We start from the raw sequence: 23,779 nt of genomic DNA, 5'->3' as shown, positions 1-23,779 counted from the left end.
AGTCGCGGGGCAGGTACGCGCGCTAGCAGCTCGCTCGCGGAGACAGGCTGTGGCGGGAGCGGACTCCGGGGAGCTGGGGAACGCGGTGGGGCGGGGCGGGAGAAAGTGGTCGCCGGGTGGACGTCGGCGTTTACGCGTGGCGGAGCGGAAGAGTTTGGCTTTTCGTGCGCGCCTTTGAAAACCGCGCCTGCTTGTGAGCTGAGGGGTCCGTCCGGAGCCAAGCTCGCCGACCCGAGCAGCGTGGGCGACGTGGGAAGCGCGCTCGACTCGCGCCCCGCGCCCGGAACCGCCCCCAACCCCCACCCCCGAGTGCCCATGGCTACGCGGGTGCTGACCATGAGCGCCCGCCTGGGACCCGTGCCCCAGACGCCGGCCCCTCAGGACGAGCCCGTGTTCGCGCAGCTCAAGCCCGTGCTGGGCGCCGCGAACCCGGCCCGCGACGCGGCGCTTTTCCCCGGCGACGAGCTGAAGCACCCGCACCACCACCCGCAGGCGCAGCCCGCGCCGCCACAGCCGGCGCCGCCGCCCGCCGCGGGCCCGCGGCTGCCCGCCGAGGAGCTGGTCCAGGTAGGAAGAGCCGCTCCCCTCCCTCCGCCTCCCTCCCAGGCCTCGGGCGTGTCCCGCCGCTGCGGCGCGCGGGCGACAGGGGCCGCTCCAGGCTGGGGCGCGCGTCGGGGCGCACCGCGGCCCAGGGCTGGGGGGCAGCCCCGCCCTGCCCTCCTGGCCTGGTGGGGGCACCCGAAGGAGTGAGTCTGTGGGGAGTCTGCCCTGGCAGCTCTTTCCGGGAAAGGTTCAGGAGGGAACTGGTGCTCACGCGCACCTTAGTTGTTTTTCTGCCATTTGGGGGATGAAAGCTCGTTCCTTACGCCGGCCCTCGATTCCGTGTGTCCCCTAAATCCGCCTCCTCCCGCTGCCCTGGCCTTGGAGGTCACCCGCTGTCCCGACCCACGGCGTCCCGGGTTCAGTGGGAACGCAAATCGGGGTGGGGGGGGTGCTGGAGGGAGGCCCCTCGGGGTGCTAGTTTTATATCGCTTGGTGCAACCTGCTTTAGACGCGATCGTAGGGCTCCTTTGGGAAACGGGAGTTAGAAAAGCTAAGGTGGTGTTGGAGCGCTTATTTTTTCTTAGAAAAGAAAGAAAGAAAAAAAGAAGGACCGGGAGGTGTTGTTTTCTTCATCTGCGCGTAAATTTCCTCCCGGAGCCGCGTTGAAAGCTGGCAGTTGGCTTTTACACTTGCCCGGCAGCCGAATTAGAGCAACCGCCTGTTTCTTTCGCCCACGCAGGGAGTCATATAGCCCAGAAAAAACTTCCCGGGACTTTTAGCCTGTCCCAGGGAAAAAAAAAAAAAAAAATTGGAAACATACCCACATGCAAACAGCTGGAAGAGCTAAAATCAGAAACCACTAACCACCATGGGAGCAAAGCGCACGAAAGGGTTTAGTTCGGTTTATTTCAAGACGCTTCATTTAATAGCCCCTTGGTATACTGTGTATTTGCTATACCCAACTCCTGCTCCGGGGGTCTGCGAATGTCACCGTGCTGTGCAGAGGCAGTGGAATTTGTCAGAGATGTGACTCACAAGACCAGCGCGTTTTTATTTTTAAATCGTATCTTTGCGGGAAACCCGAGTCTATATCCACACGAAATGATCTCGGGGTCTGATAGCTGAAATTAAGTAGTAGCGAAAAAAAAAAAAAAAAAGACTGTGTTATTCACTTGTTAAAATGCCACGGTTAATAGTTCTGTGAGCATCTAGTTGGGGGTGTTGTTTCGTATGTGTGTGTTTCTGTTGAAATTTCCTTTCAGTGCTAAAAATTCTAGAAGTTTGTGTTATATATACCAGGAAAGATGATAGCTGCAAAAGACTGAGGGAGACCAGTTACAAGCTGGACTGTGTCCTAAAGAGGAAAAATCACCCTTTTAAAACCATGTGGGCATTTGTCAGTTTGCTGCTTAGAAGACACAGGGGGATAAGGGATGACTGAGCTTTTTACAGAGTGAGGGGGAATGGAGCCTTGGCCCACTGAGGACACGATAAATGTTTGGCTGATGACTGTGCTGGCTACTAGCAGCCTCTCTCCACCCACGGCCCCTTAGCACCACTCTACCAAAGGAATGGTTTTCCCCTAGGTAATTAAAGATCTGTTTTAGATAGGGATATGAATAGGAACATTTCATTATCTTATTAACCAATTACAGAATCTGCTGATTAAAATCAACATTTAGATCAAACTGGTGGAGAAGTTGGTTTGTTCTCTCAGTGGATACTGTGTTTTGCTCAAAACATTGTATTTAGGTTTCCATTGAACTGTAGACTGGAAAAGGCACTTAAATAGACAAAGAATATGTTTTATATTAGCTATTTCAGCAATATCTACCCAAGCAAAAAAAAGAGAAATTTTGCAATATTAACCTTAACCATAAAGGTTTACTGAGGGTTGTTTTTTTCCTTTTCAACCACTGGATTTACCTATATGACATGAATAAGACAGATAATTTGGCCTTATTACAATACTGTATTTTCAGTTGTAATGGAGCAGAGAATCCTGCTTGTATATGAGTGATGATAAAGTATACTTAATTATTGCGTCAGAAAGGAACATTTTTTTCTCTTTGCTTCCTTTTTCTTCTTGATTTGTCTCTTTCACTTTTTGTCTGGGGCTGACTGGCGGCGATTTTTCCAAACACTTGTTATAAACAGTTTCGTAAGGTTTTTGATGAACCATTTGTTACACAGTTGACAAATAAACCTGATATGTTTATATAAGGCACACTTAGAGGAGTTTGCCTTGGTACTTTTCATAGAGATTGTTGGGGGAATTTTTAGTAAGCACAGTTTGTTCTTCCCGGGATGATGAATTGGGTGGATTATACATGTTTTTATCTCTTCTTTTTTAGACAAGATGTGAAATGGAGAAGTACCTGACACCTCAGCTTCCTCCAGTTTCTATAATTCCAGAACATAAAAAGTATAGACGAGACAGTGCCTCAGTCGTAGACCAGTTCTTCACTGACAGTGAAGGGTTACCCTACAGTATCAACATGAACGTCTTCCTCCCTGACATCACTCACCTGAGAACTGGCCTCTACAAATCCCAGAGACCGTGCGTAACACACATCAAGACAGAACCTGTTACCATTTTCAGCCACCAGAGTGAGACGACCGCCCCTCCTCCGGCCCCAACCCAGGCCCTCCCCGAGTTCACCAGCATATTCAGCTCCCACCAGACCGCAGCTCCAGAGGTGAACAATATTTTCATCAAACAAGAACTTCCTACACCAGACCTTCATCTCTCTGTCCCTCCCCAGCAGGGCCATCTGTATCAGCTCCTGAATACACCGGATCTAGATATGCCCAGTTCTACCAACCAGACAGCAGTGATGGACACTCTTAACGTTTCAATGTCGGCCGCCATGGCAGGCCTTAACACCCACACCTCCGCCGTCCCGCCGACCGCCATGAAGCAATTCCAGAGCATGCCCCCTTGCACATACACCATGCCAAGTCAGTTTCTTCCCCAGCAGGCCACTTACTTCCCCCCATCACCACCAAGCTCAGAGCCTGGAAGTCCAGATAGACAAGCAGAGATGCTTCAGAATTTAACCCCACCTCCATCCTATGCTGCTACCATTGCTTCTAAACTGGCAATTCATAATCCAAATTTACCTGCCACCCTGCCAGTTACTTCGCAAAACATCCAGCCTGTCAGATACAACAGAAGGAGTAACCCCGATTTGGAGAAACGGCGCATACACTACTGCGATTACCCGGGTATGTGATCCTACCTGGTTAAAGAATCAGTGTGTGTGTGTAGTGTGTTCGTGTGTGCCATTTTCCACCTCTCATTCCAACTTTACGTGGGAGAGTAGTGGTTGACAGTTAAAAAAAATTCACCTACTCTGCTCTTGTCGCATCCCAGTCTCCAGGGCCTTACCCAAGTAACCATTTAGTTACTTTGTGCTTATTTGATGTATTAAAAAAAAAAACCAGTTTGGAATATTATGGGGCAAAAAAAAGGTACTGAACTCTTTTCTTTTTAATGTTAAATACATGAGAGTCTTGCTCACTTAGTTTACTGTGGCAATGTAAATTGGACTTCTTAATTCTAAATTAAGTACCCTGGAAAGGGATTGCTTAAGTAACACAGGGGAAAAGAAGGGGTGGTAATGAAGAGTGGGTTGGTACAAGACAAGACCCTCTACAGAATAGATTTCAAGGTTGGTTCTGATAGCATGTGAGCATATGCTCTTTCTTGAATGAGGTATGTGGCCCAAAGTATAAATTGATGACGGTGATGAATATATCTACAAGTTGCTGGCATAAGCTAGTTTATGATTAATACAGGGTATAATTTATTGACTCTGGTACATGATATGACATGACATACTAAATGAAAAAACAAGAAATGTGGGAGTACAGAAAATTGCAGTCATCTTGGATAATGGTTTAACATTGTCAGCTCTAGAGCCATTAAAATTTTTTAAATCACCAAGGTATGTGTTACTAGTATAAAGCACCTACTGGTATAAATATAGATTTCCCATTTGTAGTTTGGCTTGATTGTCTGCTCTCTTTCTTGCTAAAGTGAAACATAAAGCAAATCACTTTATACCTTTAATCAGGTAATAGGGGAGTATGCTTAAAAACATCTCTTAAAACTGAAGCTTCAAATATCTCCTTGCATGAGAGATTTCATCTTTAAAGCCCGATTTTAAACACTGAATCATCAGATGTAAAGATTTCAAAAGGATCTCCAGAATGACACGCTGTTCTTCTCCTTTATTTCAGGCTGCACAAAAGTTTATACAAAGTCTTCTCATTTAAAAGCTCACCTGAGGACTCATACTGGTATGTAATTTTCTTGTTAATTCTGTGAGTTGTGTAAATAGTATAAGTGGTATTCATCCTTTTAAAAGCCAGCACGTGTTTGATCTCTTCTTTCTTCTGTCAACTTTTATTTTTTAATGGCTTACCTTTTTCAGCACTGCCTTGGCTCAAAATTCAGTTCAGTGAAAAAGTTTGGTTCCAGGAAGGCTGATGTTCCCTCATTAAGGCCTTGCCCTGTCACCTCACATAGAATTAATTGCTCCCAAACATAAACAACGATGTTTACTAATGGATTTTAAAACTTTAATGGCACTGCTATTCCTATCTTGAAGGAAAAAAGTGTAACTCATTTTCTCCCTCCGTAACAGATCAGCTGGCTTCTATAAAACTACATCAAACACTAAAGCCTTTTCCATTTAGCAGGTAAAGTGTAATTGCTTAATAAATTATCTTAATTTCACCTTGAGCCTAAAATATCTGTGTTTAGCATGTTTTCCCTGCTGGGAAAAGGTGGGCTGGAAATTGAAAAATACTAAAATCAGGCAAAACTAGGGTCGTGGTTTAAAAGCTATTTTACATTCTACGCCAGTCCATATTGTACATGGGAGAGACTTTATTCCAGCTAATATCTCATCCGTGTTTAAAATATTTAACCCCTATAATTTTATAAAAACTTTTGTCAGATCTATACACTCATTTTAAAATGCTTTTTAATTTCAAAACTTTATATCAGAACTTATTTGAGGATGAAATTAGGTGGTGGCAAGCTGTAAAAATCTCCAAATACCCAAAGTATTTTTAAAACTATGGGTGGTTACCATTAGTGATTTTCTTAAAAGGATAGGCCTAAAGGAAAGAACCTATACAAAGTGATTGTGTTTTTTTTCCTCTCCGTAAATGCAGCTTTAACCTAAAGTTCAGAGAATAAGTTTGCTAATAAAAGCAATGACCTAGCAAAATGTTTTATTCCATCATTGCTATGGAAACCAAAGTATTCAACAGTTCCTTTGAATGGGCTGCTGGATTAGTGTGAGGACTTGAATCTCCCCAGGCTAGATGTTACTATGGAAATTGAGTTTTGATAAATGAAGTAGTTATCTCTAACTGCTGCATTAAAAAGTAAAAGCCTTTGAACAAAGGTCAGTGCTGAGATAGAGCTCAAAGAGGAACATGGCTGCAGACATTTCATATGCGCATTGGGAAGTACTGCTTGATATTCCAGTGATAAACGCTACTTAAAATCTAAATAGTGTTGGCGACAATGTGGTAGATTCCAGGGCTTTCTGAGAAATTGCTTTTAAAGAAAAGACATCTGTATTTATCAGTGAAACCAGTGGGTTGTTTCAACCTGAAGTTTTTAGGTAGAGACAAAAAGGCTATCTCCGAATCCCAAAGTAAAAGTTATATTTATACTTAAATATCCATTAAGCATGTAAACTCAATCTGAAGTTTTCAGCATACAAATGACAAAACCATGAAAACAGTCTCTATAGAAATACTAAACAATGCTTTTATAGAATATATGTTATATATTTAGGAAGAAACATTGAAAATGGGTTTTTACCTGAATTATGATTGAGGAGAGGAAATAACTTCAGAACTTTTGAGCTCTTGTCCTTTCTCCTTTGAAAGTCCTTGAAATGGGAGATAGGAAGGAGGAAACAGTGTTTCTCCTGAGGTTAAAGTCTCCTAATAAAGGAGGAGCGTGATTCCATATATCGATGCAATCAACTGCTTATTGCCGGGATGTAGTCAGGGCATATCTAAATCGCCTTGCAACCCCTGGCAGGGGTTAGTGCTCTGAATGCTTATACCTGGGCTTCTGGAACTTGACCTGCTGGCAGGGAAATTTAATAGTGGGTTGTCTTAATGACGCTCATACTAAAAAAGATAAAAACCAACTAAAAAGATGTAGGCCTAGTTTGAATCCCATGCATCGACTTTTTCGCCTGATCATAAATGTGTGTCCATTGACATCTGATGAGTGAGACCCCGTAATCCAGTTTAATAAAGTTTTGTTTGATAGCCTTTCAGATGCCTCGAGGAGAGTTTGTGGCAGACTTGTTCATCTGGCTAAACCCGTTCTTGGGTAATCATAGAGCATTGAGGTTGTTTTCTCCTCATTTTTAGTTTCTACACAATGCCTTTGAAAATTACCTGTGCGCTCTCATTGCATCCTCCCCACCGTGTCGTTTTTTAATGAATGTATCTGAAGCTAGCGAAGTGTTTTTTTTTTCCTTCTTCCTTTAAAGGCCCAGGTATTTCTAAATAACTTCTCTCATGTAATTAGCTTTTTTTGTTAGAGGACTTTAAAAATTTATATGGGAATGTTGATATTGTATTTTTGATATAAAAACTTTTTAATGATTGCCACTATAGGCAGAATGTGCAGGACCCTAGGACTTCTTTAGAAAATAATTGTAATTGCTTTAAAATGTCAAGTTACCTTATGTTTTTAAAATGTTTTAAGCAACTAAAGCAACCTACACCTGAGTTCTGTTTAATTGCTTATTCTGGATTTTAGATGGCAAATGCTTCTTGACTTGTAAACCGAACGTTAAGGACATAGTCTTTCTGAAACAAGGTGATTTTTTAAAAAAATTCGAGAGGAAAGAGTAGAAAATAGCAGTTAGAAGTCTTCTAGCATTCAAGTTTTTCTAAGTTTATACATTTTGATTTCTTTATTCAGAAAGAATATACAAAAATAATACAAAGCTCTATATGGTTAGACAAAATACCTGAAATTGATGTTGCCTCTATTCTAGGGAAAAAATTGTAAAGACCATGCTGTGTCTTTTATATATATGTGATAGCATATTTATTGGCCTATAGGGATATCCTTATTACCTGTGTGGAAGTGTTTTTGTGTTACTTCTAGCATATATATATATTTATATGCCGTGCCTCTGATTAGCAATAAGTATGGCTACTTAGGCAACAGTGTCAAGAAGTATATATTTCCAAATAAAAATATTTGTCCTTTTAACAGCATTTTAAAAAGAAATTGGAAACATTTGTCACCCGATCCTTGTTTCTTGGTATGCCATGAGTTGAAATGTGGCTTTTACATTGAGTGTGGAAATTTCTTTGAAAATTGTGTTTACACTTTAGTAAAAAGTACTTACTTTCTAAAGAAAGAGTTCTGAAAAAGCAAACAGTGCACTCTGAATACAGATGTTTGAAATCTGAGCAGTTTTAGTCACATGTGTGGCTGTGCACTTAACCCTGGAGTATATGGTAAAGCAGTTGGGAAAAGAGGGGATGGTAAGGTTTTGTGGTCATCTGTCAGCTAGCTCTCTGGAGCAGGGCCGAAGGTGAGCAGTTGTTCATAGTCTGAGCGGCACACATTGGGCGGCAGGGTCAGGAGCCCTTGGATCCAGACTCTGCCCAGGTTGCTACATGGGGACTGCATGATCCCAGAATGACTGCCACCGATTGACAAGAGAAGGACAATTGGAAGCACCCCTCCCCCCCAAAAAATGGAAACATACAAATAACGTAACAACATGAAGTGGACCTTGGGTGAAGCACTGTCCTGTTAGAATCTTACAGCTGTATTTGGGATTCCTTGTTTAAGAAAGAATTTCACAGTAAGCCTTGGAAAGATTTCTAGCCCAAGACTACTTGTAAAGGGGCTAAATTCCCACCTGCCGTCTCACTTCCTGGGTAGAACACTTTTCTAATGACATTTATATTAATGTGTGTACTTCAAAATACATAATCTCTGCTAGAGATTTATTGCTCAGTTGATTTTAGTTTCATTTTGTATACTAAAAAATCCCTAGGTATAAATTCCTATTTAGTTACTTGCTCTACACTTACTATCCATTGAATGTCTTAGGTATAGATTTTTGTTTTAAAATACTGGCCATGTTGATAATAAAGGTATTTTTATTTGCAGCACTTCCCCACAAATAGAAAACATTCAAAATGTTCTGAACATGAATTATTCCTTTTTTTTGTGGAACTGTGGGAAGTGGTAAAACATTTTAAAAAATATAGAAAGGAATTCGTTTCCTTAAAAAATGATTTTAGAGTTAAAATCAGAATAAGATTTTAGATACATGTGTGCACACATATATGTCTCCATATATATGTATATAGCCTTAGTGGAGATCATGCAGTTTGGATCTAGAGATCATTGTTGGTAGAGGTGAAAAAATTTTGCAGGATGAAATAAGTACTCACTAATTTTTTTGAGTTTATATTTGAAAACTGCAGGAAAAAGTATCCAATTTAGCCTGTTATGTGTTACCAGTTAGACATTCTTAAGTTACTTTGTTTGCAGCTTTGAAATTTATTTTTCTATATTGACAAGTTCAAGATAACATTAAAAAAAAAAAAACAGTGGCTCTAAGAGTCACTGGTTTAGATGCCTGGAAAGGTATTTATGAGCATAGAAGCTTAGAAACAATTTCTTCTTCTTAATGACTCATGGGAAAGGTTTAACTTTGCTTCTGGGACTTGATCTTTCATCTGAAAAACATTTACATTTACATAGGAAATTGATTAAACATTGTTTTGAGATGATAAAGCATGTGGAAGGTTAAGAAGTATAATTTGATTAAGCAAACGTTTTTGACTTTTTCGAGAATCCAAAGAGAATCTCTTCTTCCCTTTTCTTTTTATAGATTAGTGGGAGAAGATAGTTGTAAATGGACTAAATAGAATAGCAGAAGTTGAGATAGAAACAATTAGCTGTGAAGATAGAGGAGCGTAATGTTTTTAAAAGTAAAATATTTTAATCACCAAAAGTTTTTACTTTGGCAGATATTTTTAGTTTTAAAGAATGTAGTAGCTGTTTACTTGATGACCTACATCTTTTCAGGTGAAAGATTAGAAACAAAGTAATGTCCTAGTTTAGCAAGTATCTCTGTAGCAGCATTCCTATTCTGTCAGCCTGTATTATTTATATCCAAGAATCTCTTACAACTCTGATTAAGGTGAGTTGCTGTTTTAGAAGTGCCCCATAGGTAACTTTCATTAAAAAACATCCAGGCAGAAGAATATACCTGTGACTACTGTATAAATGCACACCTTTTAGAGCTGGGAAGAATCTCCAGGTCAAGATGACCAGGTTAAGTGCAAATTTAAGGAAAGGATAATCAGGACTCATTCAGTACTAGAAAAATGAAAATATAGAATTTTTCTATTTTGGTTAAAAAAGGTAAAATATTTCACCGAGACTTTACTGTTTAAAAATTCTACTTTGGGTTCTTGTTACAAGAAAGTGAATCTGAATGTCATTTTTGTCAGGAGAATCAGGAACTGGTATTTCATTAACACTATCAATGATAGAGGATGTTTTTGTCCAGAAGCCTTGAGGCTCAGATGGTAAAGAATCTGCCTGCAATGCAGGAGACCCTGGTTGGATCCCTGGGTTGAGAAGATCCCCTGGAGAAGGGAGTGGCCACCCGCTCCAGTATTCTGGTCTGGAGAATTTCATGGACAGAGGAGGCTGGCGGACTCCAGTCCAGGGGGTCACAAAGAGTCAGACACAGAGTGACCCCTGTTCTGTGTCTTTGACCAGCACGAGGAGCTCCACAGTTCCTTGGTTTCCCTCAAATCCAGTCCAATTCTGGAAAAGAAAACTCATTTATGTAGAGTTGATTTACCCTTGTACAACTTCAGGATGGATAATAAACTGATCCAGAGCATGTCCTACTGAAGAGGCTAAAAGTACGGTTCTTTGTTTAGTCAGATAACACTCAGTGGTCCTCGGCAGAAGGAACCAGGGAAAACCCTGCCGCAGGTGAGGACGTGGAAAAAACAAAGACACAGTATGGTAGCCTTTAGATGCTTTCCTGTCTTTTCCCTTCCTGCCTTTTCATGAATGAAAATTCCCAAGTTGGTCAGCCTCAGGACACTGTGGTTAACCAAAGGTGCATAGGGAGGTATGGCAATAGAAGGCAGTCTCTGTGTTTGAGGAACTTTCATGGCTAGTAAAGAGGCAGAATACAGCCTTCATTCAGCAGTATCTGTGCCAGTACAGATCAATCATTTAGATCAAATTTAAGTGATGATGGAAATACAGAGAAGTGGAATGATTTCTCTTGGATTCTTTATAGGTTTTTTGGAAGGAATCAGGTGAGTCACGTTTTAAAGACAAGCACAGAAGAAAGAAGGGAATTTCTTAATACAGCCTTTTAATTAGTTTCCTTAAACTGAGCAGGTTATTGACAGGGATACTCGATCAAGTAAACATTAGGTAAAGTGAAGTGAAAGTCACTCAGTCATGTCTGGCTCTTTGCGACCCCATGGACTCTAGCCTGCCAGGCTCCTCTGTCCATGAAATTCTCCAGGCGAGAATACTGGAGTGGGTTGCCATTCCCTTCTCCAGGGGATCTTCCCAACCCAGGGATCAAATCCAGATCTCCCGCATTACAGGCGGGTTCTTTACCATCTCAGCTACCAGGGAAGCCCAGGATGTACATTAGGTACATTTTGCGAATACTTCTTTGAAATGAAATGCCTGCCCTTCTGTTGCCAAGTATAGGAGGTGTACTGCAGTGACCTTTAGTAAAAAATTTTAATATAAAATTACTGATAAAGATATATAAAAATATGAATTAATGAGTTCAAATCACCTTACATTGTGCTTTTAAAGATATCTAATATTTCCCTATGAGTTTCTTTAATCTTGGGATTAATGCTTCTCTTTTTTAAAAACCTTTTATTAGAATGTATACTGTTTTAGACGGAGAAGGCAATGGCAACCCACTCCAGTACTCTTGCCTGGAAAATCCCATGGATGGAGGAGCCTGGTAGGCTATAGTCCATGGGGTTGCGAAGAGTTGGACATGGCTGAGCGACTTCACTTTCACTTTTCACTTTCATGCATTGGAGAAGGAAATGGCAACCCACTCCAGTGTTCTTGCCTAGAGAATCCCAGGGACGGGGGAGCCTGGTGGGCTGCTGTCTATGGGGTCGCACAGAGTTGGACACGACTGAAGCGACTTAGCAGCAGCAGCGTACTGTTTTAGAAAGTCTCTAGTGATGGGAAAAGATCTGATGATTACTGAATTGCATGAAAATATTTTCCTCCTGAGATAAGAGCTCATTTTGCACATCAAGGACTCAAATTCTAAGGATTAAGCTTAAGGGGGGCTTCCCTGGTGGCTCAGATGGTAAAGAATCTGCCTGCAATGCAGGAGACCCAGGTTCCATCCCTGGGTTGGGAAGATCCCCTGGAGAAGGGAATGGCAACCCACTCCAGTATCTTGCCTGGAGAATTCCATGAACGAGGAGCCATGGGGTCACGAAAGAGTCAGACACGACTGAGTGACTAACACACTATTGACTATTGAAATAATTTATTCCACTTTAACAGTCAGAATAGAATATGGATGTTAAGCTATTTGAGGCCAGAGACCAAGCCTTTTTCTTTGCATTTTGCAAGTCACCTGGTACAGGTTATGATTGTTAGTACATATTACTCTCCTTTACTAAATGTTGACTTTAATTCTGATTTTTGACCTCTATCAAATATAATTGATTGGATTTAGTTTTAGCATCAGGAAGGAAACCAGATAGAAAATTTGTTGTAACAAAAAGGTTACCTAAAATAAATTAGATAAATATTTCCATCTATGATACTTTTCTTTTGTTAGAAGAATCTATGCAGAACATTCTAGGAAAAGGCCTTAGTGTGAATCTATTGAACATGTTCAGCCAAGCAGAGAAACTTCCCATTCTAGTGTGGTAGATTCATAAGTCATTTTTCAGTCTATTCAACAGAAAAAAAATAGCTGATTTTTAAGTTCATCACTAAAGACTTTTCAGATACTTAGCAAACACATTCTGCTAACTCATTGATGTTCCTTTCAGTTCAGTTGCTCAGTCATATCCAACTCTTTGCGATCCCATGGACTGCACCATGCCAGACTTCCCTGTTCATCACCAACTCCGAGTCTACTCAAACTCATGCCCATTGAGTTGGTGATGCCATTCAACCATCTCATCCTCTGTAGTCCCCTTCTCTTTTGCTTAGGGTTCCTTTAGCCTAGGGTAAAGGAGAGCCATCATTAGGTGACATTTGGAGATTGTCAGTCCCAGCACAGGACAACTCAGAACTCCACATGTCCTGAAAGTTGGGTGTCCTTGGGCGCTGGCTCAGCCAGGGTGTGTCCTGTGCTTCAGACAGTCTGGGATTTAAGGCCTGCTTTGAGTCCATTAGGCTAGTTGTTAACTGACCTGGACAAAAGGCTTTAGAATCTTTATGTAGAGGTGAACAATATCTGTGCATTCCTTACATCATTCACACAGAGCCTGTATCAGTGTTTGCTAATGGAGGATATAACTGGAACATTGAGGAAAAGTGGCAGGCCAGGCTTCTCTAACATGACCTCCTTGTTCTGCTTCTAACTCTTGGAGCTGTTGTTGAGGATAAATGAAATATGAGTACCTGAGTCTCGGAGTATGCACTCAGTGTCTGTCTACCTGCTCCCTCCTCCTCCTGGTAATGGTTTTGCATAACATTGACTTCATCAGTATGGACAACATGTATATTTAACCGTCCTTTTAAAATAAAAGGATTAAGGATTTGTAGTAAAAGAGTCCTGGTAATTTTATATGAGAAAGTATATACTTTATTTGAGATAAAGCTGAAGCTTGTTTTTTGTGCTGTACATATTTGTCACTTTTTTTTCTTCTTGCCTTGGAAAGTTTCACATTAACAACAGTATGAGAACTTAAAAATACAGTTGATGTTGAAAGAGCTTAACTAAATATTTTAAATTGGTGGTATTGGAAGGAGATTCTGTAAAAATCCAATTAAACTTTTGAAAGCTCTATCCTGTTGAAATAACTTAAAGGAAGTTAGTTTGGTTTCCCAGAAGTACTATGCATAGTGTTTCTGGCTGAGGAAGAAAGACCTGAATCTGCTATTTATTTGGCCAGAAATTGGGTACCAGCTTCCTCTACAGTGTTTTACTTGAGCGGTGTTGACACTTGAACAGATCCTGTACAAACTGCCCCAAGTGGGGAACAGTTGTCCTCGCTTCTGTGGTAAAGCTCCGGCCCCATGACTAACATCCAGAAACTGGTATTCTTGGCTGAATACTCTATAGATACGTATAAATTGAGAGCAAAACCCCAACTGTTTTAGAAACTTTCATGGCTACCGTTTTTCAACCAATCAGTAAAGTAAACTTTTAAAAATACTGATGCAGTTTATTGCTTCCTAGCCAATAAAAATAGTGAACAAAAAGAGTCTAGTGTCCCTTGTTTCTTAAGTAAACTTTGAAAATTCAGTTTTCTTGCCATTTAATTATTCAATTCAAAAGACTAGAATGACTCCTTTTTAAATCGGGGCACTTTAGGAATTTTTTTTCCCTTGCCTCAGACATCAGAAATAACTTTCTCTTCGCGTTAAATGACAGTGAAGTATTTAGCCAACCTGTTTGTTTTGGTGATTTATTTTTCACAGGGAACAAGAACAAACACTTGTGTGCAAAAAAACTTTTTCTGTTTGATTTACACTGACAAGAATGATAGCTGCATTTACTACTGGCCTTAAGACATTTCTGTGTATTAAATATATGTGAATATAAGCAAAAGAAAAGTGGTTTATTTCTGGTTACTTAAAAGGTTTAAGTGTATTAGCTTAAATTCTTTGAATTTACTCTAAGAGGGGGAAAAAAAAACACTTAAGGAAGTTGAGGTGGGCATTTTAAAAACGGAGCAATAGGAACCAAAAAGGGAATTAAAAACAAAAAGTATTTGTGTGTTGGTTTGGAGCCAGAGGAGAGGGAGAAGGGCAGGGTGGCTCAGGGACGCTCACTCCAGGAGTTGAAAGAGAAAGCCCCTGGGAAATAACTGGCACCGAATTCAGAGGGCGGCTCTGGCCCTTCTGTCCCTGTCCTTGTGGGGTTTTGCTGTGGAGTCATGTTATGAATTATGTGACCCTTTATGGAGTCACAGTGGTTATCAGGACAGCAAAAATACGTTAACCACAAACTGGAAATCTCGGTTGATGTGGACAATGTCTTTTAAAATTTGGCCTCAGCTGAATAATCTTACAACTTCCTGAATATGATCCTGTTAAATCAGGCAGAGAAAGGTAGTTGAATTTCACTGTGGTACTAAGTAACCAGTGTTCAAAGCAACGCGGGCTTTTCTCCAGCAGAGGAAAGCATTTTAAAGAATTTAGCAGTTTGGCTCTTCAGAGTTTTCAAATGCTGTATAAAACTCAGTGGTTATACAGAGTGGAGTCAGGAAGAGACAGATAAATACCGTATTCTAACGCGTAGATATGGAATCTAGAAAAATGGTCCTAAAGAATTTATTTACAGGGCAACAATGGAGAAACAGACATAGAGAATAGACTTAGGACATGGGGAGAGGGGAGGAGAGGGGGAGATGTATGAAAAGAGTGACATGGACACTTACACTACCATATGTAAAATAGGTAGCCAGTGGGTATTTACTGTAGGGCTCAGGAAAAAACAGGCTCCGGTGTCAGCCTGGGGGTGGGGGATGGGGAGGGAGATGGGAGGGAGGTTCAAAGGGGAGGGGGTGTACGTATACCTATGGCTGATTCATGTTGAGGTTTGACAGAACAGCAAAATTCTGTAAAGCAGTTATCCTTCAATTAAAAAAAAACTCAGCAGTAAGCCAGCAGTACTTCAAGATGCAAATTTACCTCACAAATTCTCATCTTAAATTCATAGAAAATTATAACCAAGGTAAGCATCAATAGAGGGAGGAACTACTAGTGATTGCTTAGTGAGAGATTCTTTGGTCTGGGGGTTTATTTAGAGGAATATACGATCTTAAATAGGATTAATTAATTCTAAAACTGGGAATTAAGGCTGCCTTATAAATAGTATGTCTTTCCTCGTGGTTGAGATGGTAAAGAATCTTCTTGCAGTGCAGCAGACCTGGGTTGGGAAGATTCCCTGGAGAAGGGATCATAAGTCATATTTTTTTTTAAGGTGACATTAATTTTGTTTGTACATCAAAAATATACAATGATGTGGGGCAATTGCATGAAGTCAGAAGCTGCTCTGTGGTGAGGAACAGCAAAGGCCTTTGACAAACCTGGGAGTTTCTTTGCATGTCATTGTGGGCAGAATCCTTTTGGGCTGTCAATATTGAGTAGTTTTGAAAGGTTACTAGCAAACCTTAGACGACATTAAGAAGAATACAGATTGCAGAGGGGTGGGGAAGTGGCTCAGATAGAGGGGTAGGGTGGTGGCTCAGGTGTTAATTCACTATTTAAGTGAAGAGAGATAGGAAGATTGAATTGAAGCTTTTATGTATTACATATATAAGTTCCATGAGTTCAGGCATTTTTGTTTTATCCTAAGTATTCAGGATAGTCCCTGGCATATAATATGCATTTGACAAATCATTGATGGAATGAATTTTGATAGCCTTTCTGGTGCAGTGCATTGCAAAGGGAAATTAAATGTGCATGACACCACAGTTAAGTTATTGGTACCAGACTTCCTGATCTGGTTGAGAAATTGTTAAATATCAAACGCATAAAGTTTTAACACCATTCAGCTTTAATCTTTATCTAGTTGTTTTGCTTTGGTCTGAAAAATGGGAAGATGTGAATATATGCGTACTGGAGTGAATTTCAAAGAGCTAGTCCTTTTTGGAAAGCCATGTGTTAAGTGAACTGGCTTATGTGCTGGCGTTTCACAGTGGCTAATGTAGAAACTTTTAGGACCACTTTGTTGCAGGAAAGGGTCGCAGCTGTGGTCCATTAAGTTGGTGACGTGAGCAGCTCCTTGAATGTCTTCCTCCCTTGGCCACCTTAGAGCCATTAGTCCTGCACTGATTCAGTTGGGGTTGGTTGGTATAGAAATTATAGTGGCACCGTAGTAATAAAGGAGCTCAAGCTCGTCTAGTCATCTCATGGATTTACATGTGCAGGAGCAGCTCAGTGCTCATAAAAATATGAGCACTGATTCATCCTGCACATTTATTTTTAAAAATTGTTTAAAGGAAATTTTTAGACAATTTTAAAAAATTGAAGTACAGTTGATTTGCAGTATTTTGTTTTAGCAAATGTTTTAGGTGTTCAGCAAAGTGATTCACTTATACGTGATCTACTCTTTCTCAGCTTCTTGTCCCATGTAGGTTATTGCAGAATATTGAGTACAGTTACCTGTGCTATAGGGCAGATCCTTGTTTGTTACCTATTTTATATATAGTTTCGTGTATGGGTTAAACCCAAACTCCTAATTTAGCGCCTCCCCCTCCCCCATAAAATTTCCATTTTCCATTCTTCAACAGTACACAGAGTACTTAATTAAGGACTATTCTGCCAAACAGTGACTCTCTGCGCTAGATGCCCTGAGCAGTTTCTAGTTCATCAGGAATCCACACACCTTCCTCCCTAGAGCCTGAGTTTGAAAGAAACCCCTCTGCAGACAACACTCCCTGCCTTGTCCAGGGTTGCCAGCCGCCCGCTCACCTTGCCTCCTTGGTCTGTTGCGCAGGTGAGAAGCCGTACAAATGCACCTGGGAAGGCTGCGACTGGAGGTTCGCGCGCTCCGACGAGCTGACCCGCCACTACCGCAAGCACACGGGGGCCAAGCCCTTCCAGTGCGGCGTGTGCAACCGCAGCTTCTCGCGCTCCGACCACCTCGCGCTGCACATGAAGAGGCACCAGAACTGAGCTGCCCGCGCCGCCCGCCCCACGCAGCCCACTCGGCAGAAGTTTAAACTACACGATTGATTCTATATATATATAAAAGAGAACGAAAACACAAAACTGGAAATGTATATTTTGTATATTTGAGAAAACAGGGAATACATTGTGTTAATACCAAAGTGTTTGGTCCTTGTCCGAATCTGGAATGCTTGCTATATGCTGGCTTGACCCAGGCAGATGCCCTCATCTCAGACAGGCAGCCCCATTTCAGCGCGGGCTGGGCGTGCAAGGGTGTGTTTGCAGTGTTCTTTCCCAAAGCACCACCATTTAATGTGACAGTGTTTAGCAAACAAGTCCGTTGGGCACAAGAAGACAGCTGGATTGTGTGTCAAGATTTTGCTTGACATCAGAGGAGTTTTTTTTCAATACAAGATAATTCTCTAGAGGTACGCAGCATACCTGGCAATTCACAAATAGCCATTGAACAAATGTGTTGTTTTGTTTTGTTTTTTATATGAGTTGCCTATATTTGCTATTCAAAATTTTGTAAATATGCAAATCAGCTTTATAGTTTATTACACGTTTTCTAAGATTCTTTTGGGGAAAAAAATCATAAATAATTCTTTTGAAAATAACCATGAATACATTTACAGTTAGAACTTGTGGTAAGATACCTCTTAAAACCTTACCAAATTCATTTCTGTGGTAGGTAGAAATAAATCACTCAAATGAACTTCAAAAGCAGATTTCATGCACTGATTAAAATCGGATTGTTTATTTTAAATACAAACTACATTTTATATGAATTGTGAAGAGCTTAAAGATAGAATATTCAAAAGTTAAAACATCTTACAATAAGCTAAACAGTATCATTTTTGAAAAGAAGGACAATATGTAGTTTTCACTTGGGAATGTTGAATTTATGATACAGTTTTCATATACGGAAACGTTGAATTAATGATGCAGTTTTCATATACTGAGATGTTTGCTTGTGCAGTACAATTGGTTAAATGCCAATTTATGTGGACTTTGCATGTAATATACAGTGAGACACAGTAATTTTACCTAAATTACAGTGCAGTTTAGTTAATCTATTGTTAACACTGACTCAGTGTCTGCCTTTAATTATAAATGACATGTTGAAAACTTAAGGAAGTAAGTGCTACATATATGCAATATAAAATAGTAATGTGACACTGATGCTGTTAACCAAAGGGCAGAATAAATAAGCAAAATGCCAAAAGGGGTCTTAATTGAAATGAAAATTTAATTTTGTTTTTAAAATATTGTTTATCTTTATTTATTTTGTGGTAATATAGTAAATTTTTTTAGAAAATTTTCATAACTTGATAAATTATAGTTTTGTTTGTTAGAAAAGTTTCTCTTAAAAACGTGTACATAGATGACAAATGGTGTAAATATTTTGTAAGAGGCTTCAAAATGTTTATACGTGGAAACATACTTACAGGAAAAGCATAAATTGGTTGCTGTTTTGCTTCTTTTTCCCTCTTATTTTTGTATTGTGGTCATTTCCTATGCAAATAATGGAGCAAACAGCTGTATAGTTGTAGAATTTTTTGAGAGAATGAAATGTTTATATATATAAACGACAATTTTTTTTTGAAAATAAAAAGTGCCTAAAAGATTCATGTTGTGCCTTCTTCCCCTCCCATAGCAAAAACAGTGAGCAAATTCCTCTCTCGTAACTATTTAAAAGGGTCTGTTTAATGCAGACAGTTAATAAAAAAGTAATTCCCACTTTGAACCAGCATCTACCTTTGTTTAATGTGGAAGAGAGGAATTTGTTTTTACAATACCAAAAGTATAAAGGGGAGCATGCTTCATGAATGTTGATTTCCTTTCCCCTATTCTGGTCAGTACACAGATAGATTACTGATTTTATGTTTTCAAGATCATTACTTGTAGACACTGGAGGTAACTTGAATATCCTAGTTAAAAAAAATTTTTTTTGGTCGTGCCTCTTGGCTTGTGGGAGCTTAGTTGCCTGACCAGGGATTGAACCCAGGACCCAGCAGTTGAAGAGCTGAGTTCTAACCACCGAACTGTTAGAGAATTGCTTGTATATCCTAGTTGTATTGTCAGAGGTAAAACAAGGATAGGGTTTTTAACTTTTTTTTCCTTTTTTTTCCTTTTGAAAGAACAAAGTTGATTTTAACCACTAGTAACAATATACCTGGGAGCCTACACCTTGGCTTCTAGTGCCACCTCCAGTGAAAAGAACTGGGGCTTCTTGGAGACATGGCTGATTCTAGACATACAAAATAAGCCTGGTGTATCTTACAACATCAGACTGTAAGCAATCATAATTCCCACAGTGATGCAGGAATGTCAGAGCAACAGTATAAAACATGATTGACTTGTATACTAGTATATACCCATGAGTCCATGCTAATATAATTGAAAAATGATTGAAAAAATCAGAGATCTGCAGAAGATCTCCAGTTTTTGTAGATCCAGTCTCTGGTAGAATTTAACTCCCTACTCTAAGTTCAGGCTGCATAAAGTGACTTTATTCTAAAGAGTATGATACGGCCAAGAGGGAAGAGAGGGTCACTTTACAGTTAGAAAAATCTGCCAGACACTGAGCTGGTGATCAAGGTCCTTGTCAACAGATAAGTCATGTTCTCATAGTATATACCCTTGGTTTGATGTGATGAAAATGAGACTTTGCCTCTGTGGTTTTCCTCTTAAAACACGTGAGAAAGACATTGGACATCCCAATCGAGGGACATTCTGCAAATTATCCAACCAGCAGTCAAAACTTAAGGTCTTGAAAACAGGAAAACTTGAGAAGCTGTCACAGCCAAGAGAAACCTAAATGAAACAAAAACAAAATGGTGGGATTCTGGAACAGAGAAAGGACATGGGGGAAAACTGAGGCAATTTGAATAAAGTATGAAATAGAGGAAGCTAAGAGTGGGGTATATAGGAATTCTGTATTATCTTTGCAATAAGTCAAACTTCTAGAATAAAGTTTCGAGCAGAAGTTAGAGTGAAAGTTTAGGATAAAGTTTGGAGTGAAGGAAAAAGAATTCAGTATCGCTACCATGTATTTTCAAGAAGAGGAAAAATCCCTGGTGAGGAAAATAAGGTAAAATTGCAGTTGCATAATTGGGCATTGTAAGTTTATTCAGCCTTCCTCATTACTGGACCTTTCATTCTCCCTGTGACTCAACACAGCTAGCTAAAGAAGAGGGCATGTTCATTCTCCAGCCGGAACCTCATTCTTTCATGGGTGAAAAGCATCATTTCTCTGGCTTAAATTTATTTCTAGAAATTGAGATAGAAAGTGAGGCTACCAGGTTTCTGAAGCAAAAACAGAGATGTCTAATGATGCATCAGAGATGGATAAGTATTCAGTTGATAATTGTAAGAATTAAGTTTTCTTATGTGTAGAAATGTTCTGCTTGCTTTGGTTCCAGCACTTAACTGTATTCGGCTTCCTCACGCTTCAGTACCAATTTACTCCAGATTACAGATTACAACTGTTTCTAGTCTCTCTCTTTTTTTTTTTTTTTCGGACCGGGCAGCCTCTGGGATCTTAGTTCTCCGCCCTGTTCATTGGAAGCACGCAGTCTTAACCACTGGACCACTGGGGAAGTCCCTCTCTGCCTTTATTTAGTCTCCTTTTCTCCCTTATGTAAAAAGCTGCCCTTTCTCTTCTCTTGCCAGCTACCTGTTCACATCCTTGTGTACCAGAGCTCAGTTCAGATGCTGTCTTTCTTGGTCAGACTCAGTGGAACCTCTTTTGCATTTGGAGACAGGATGACGCTTCAGCATTTGAATATTTTCCAACTTCTTTCGTGTATGTTTTTCCTCCTCAGATTGTCAACTCCTTGGAAGAAACACCACTTCTCAGATTGCTTTTGTTTTCCTGCTCTTAGTGATTGATAAAGCAGATGTCAAAAATAGTTTTACAGTGCTGTGTGAATTGGTTTAAGCCCTGAAGGGGTTGAATCTGTCTGATGTTCAACAGATTTCCTCTTCACAGTTGCCCTGTTGATGCAGTGTTGGTGCTGGATTCTTGATGAGGTGTGTGACTGAACTGATTACAAGGTGGGCAAACAGGTAATGCCTTGTGAATTTTCAAACATTGTGAGTGAATTTTCAAAGGGAGAGTTATTTTAGAATTATTTTAGTGTCTAACACACTTTCAAAGCTGCAATTTAATTTCAATCATTAGCATATCCACTAAATAAATAGCTGCATTCAAATATACTCTGACCAGTCTCTTGATAAACAAACTACCCCAACTAGATGAAAATTGATTAAGACACAAGATTCCAATTAGCCAGAACATAATGATGTGATTTGACATCAAGTTAGTAATGCTCTGAGTTTTAACCATCTTCAGTTAGTTGTCCTTCTCCCTTCCACCCCCTGCCCAAGTTACCTCGTTTTCTGTTTTGCTTCATTATGTTATTTCATTCTTACATTGCATCTTGTGTTAAATGCATCACTTCATGGCATCCAATTAGAGAACCCTTAGATAAGCACGACTTGGCCTGCCTACATAAAAATTTCTTCAAAATCTAGCTAGATTCCTTTTCCTATCTGCAACTAAGCCCACCAGAGCTCTTTGGATTAACTCATGGACTGTAACATAACAAAACAGAGCTTTATTCTCCATTACTAAATCTGGTCTCTACTTTGAAGTTAACCAAATTCCATCTTTGGTTAGATTCTTTACTGTAGTCTCAAAGTAATCAATAGGAGGCACTCCCCACCCTCACCCCCCCACCCTTTTTACTCATACCAGAGTTATCAGTGACAAAACCTGGCAATTATTTAATATTTATATAAAAAATGATTATTAAGGCAAAAAGAAGCATAATAAATCACATGAGAGCTATATATAATTAGAAGAGTTTGCTACAGGAAAACTCAGAATGTCCTTTTTTCTTTGTAAACCAGCAATCTTTATTTTACTTACCACTTTTAGTGATTACCACCCCATGAAAGCATTTGGGGTGATAGAAATGGTAATATTCTTGAACATAAATGTAAAAACGTAATGCTATTTGGCATACAAAGACATTTGAACAGGAAACTAAGACACTATACAGACTTCTAGGAAAAACAAATGGTAGATTACACACATCTAACTTTTCAGCTTCCTTAAAAAACCCACTAAAGTGGAGAGTTTTTTTCCTTTAAGGAATAACCCTATGAGTAAAAAAGGAAAACAGAAATACCAACAAGCTTGTGATTGCTGGGGAAAGCTAGATAGATGAGGCAACAAGCTGAGCAGAACTGAAAAAGCTAAATCCTAAAGTAGTGGTGGAGAAAACGAGGAACAAACCTAATTCTAATCCCCACAAAAATCCCAAAAGATCTCAGGAATTTGTAGTCTCAAATATTTCTAAAGTAGAGCCAATATGCACTTGTTAAAAGTTTGTCTAAGAAGTTGTTAATTACCTAGCTCATTTCTTCCCCTCCCCCCACTCCTGCTATATCATCAAGACTGTGACTAGGAAATAACCAGCGAGGCCACACTGAGGAATGGATATGTATCTGCTTATTCTCTGGAGAATTCTCTGGAGAAGGTAAAGGCAGAGGGTCTCTAAATCAGTAGACTACAGGTCCAGTTGAGGGGAGAAGTGCCAAATAGAAAGTAGGAGAATTAAATAAGCATGCATGTTTGTTGCTGGAACCCATTCCTTATTTGATTTCTAGAATACTGGAGTCAAGCCTTTATCCTCCAGGCAGGAGGCTGGAAAAGTATTCCAGCCCAGGAAGAACGATCTAGATGTACTGAAATTCCCAAGTTCTCCAACAATATGGCCCAACCAGATCATTTGCTCCCTCACTATTAATAAACAACCAAGAATTACCAGATATCTGAGGAAACAATTTAATGTGAAAGAGATTAAGCAGAGAAGAGCAACTTGGAGGAAAAATAAAACACTATGTTAAGATACTTGAGGTACTTGGTGTGCACCCAGTCATGTCTGACAATTTGCCACCCCACAAACCACAACTGCCAGCTTTGTCTGTCCTTGGGATTCTCTAAGCAGGAATACTGGAGTGGGTTGCCATTTCCTTTCCACTATGTAAGATAGGCAAAAAAGATGTCCTTTTCATTATAGTGGACTGGAATGCAAAAGTAGGAAGTCAAGAAACACCTGGAGTAACAGGCCAATTTTGCCTTGGAGTACAGAGTGAAGCAGGGCAAAGGCTAATGGAGTTTTGCCAAGAGAATGCACTGGTCATAGCAAACACCCTCTTCCAACAACACAAGAGAAGACTCTACACATGGACATCACCAGATGTTCAACACCGAAATTAGATTGATTATGTTCTTTGCAGCCAAAGATGGAGAAG

At 40.0% G+C, this 23,779-nt stretch overlaps 1 protein-coding gene across 1 annotated transcript; it reads left to right on the top strand.

Moving 5' to 3' along the window:
* On the top strand, positions 1-19,079 carry KLF5 (Kruppel like factor 5). The gene is made up of 4 exons (XM_043478086.1): positions 1-567; positions 2,898-3,771; positions 4,789-4,848; positions 17,280-19,079. Exons 1-4 carry the CDS (start codon positions 316-318, stop codon positions 17,456-17,458), a joined length of 1,365 nt encoding a protein of 454 aa, XP_043334021.1. The 5' UTR covers positions 1-315; the 3' UTR covers positions 17,459-19,079.
* The last annotated feature ends 4,700 nt before the right edge of the window (positions 19,080-23,779 follow it).

The sequence above is a fragment of the Cervus canadensis genome, chromosome 9 (assembly GCF_019320065.1).
Source record: "Cervus canadensis isolate Bull #8, Minnesota chromosome 9, ASM1932006v1, whole genome shotgun sequence".
In the NCBI taxonomy this organism is placed as follows: Eukaryota; Metazoa; Chordata; class Mammalia; order Artiodactyla; family Cervidae; genus Cervus; species Cervus canadensis.
Note: the sequence above shows the minus strand (reverse complement) of the source record. Positions and strands in the feature narration are given on the sequence as shown.

What these genes read in the sequence shown, in the direction of transcription:
- KLF5 (XM_043478086.1), top strand. Translation starts at nt 316, where the DNA reads ATGGCTACGCGGGTGCTGACCATGAGCGCCCGCCTGGGACCCGTGCCC. An exon ending in CCGCCGAGGAGCTGGTCCAG is followed by an intron (nt 568 to 2,897) that starts GTAGGAAGAGCC and finishes CTTCTTTTTTAG; the next exon opens with ACAAGATGTGAAATGGAGAA. An exon ending in ACACTACTGCGATTACCCGG is followed by an intron (nt 3,772 to 4,788) that starts GTATGTGATCCT and finishes CCTTTATTTCAG; the next exon opens with GCTGCACAAAAGTTTATACA.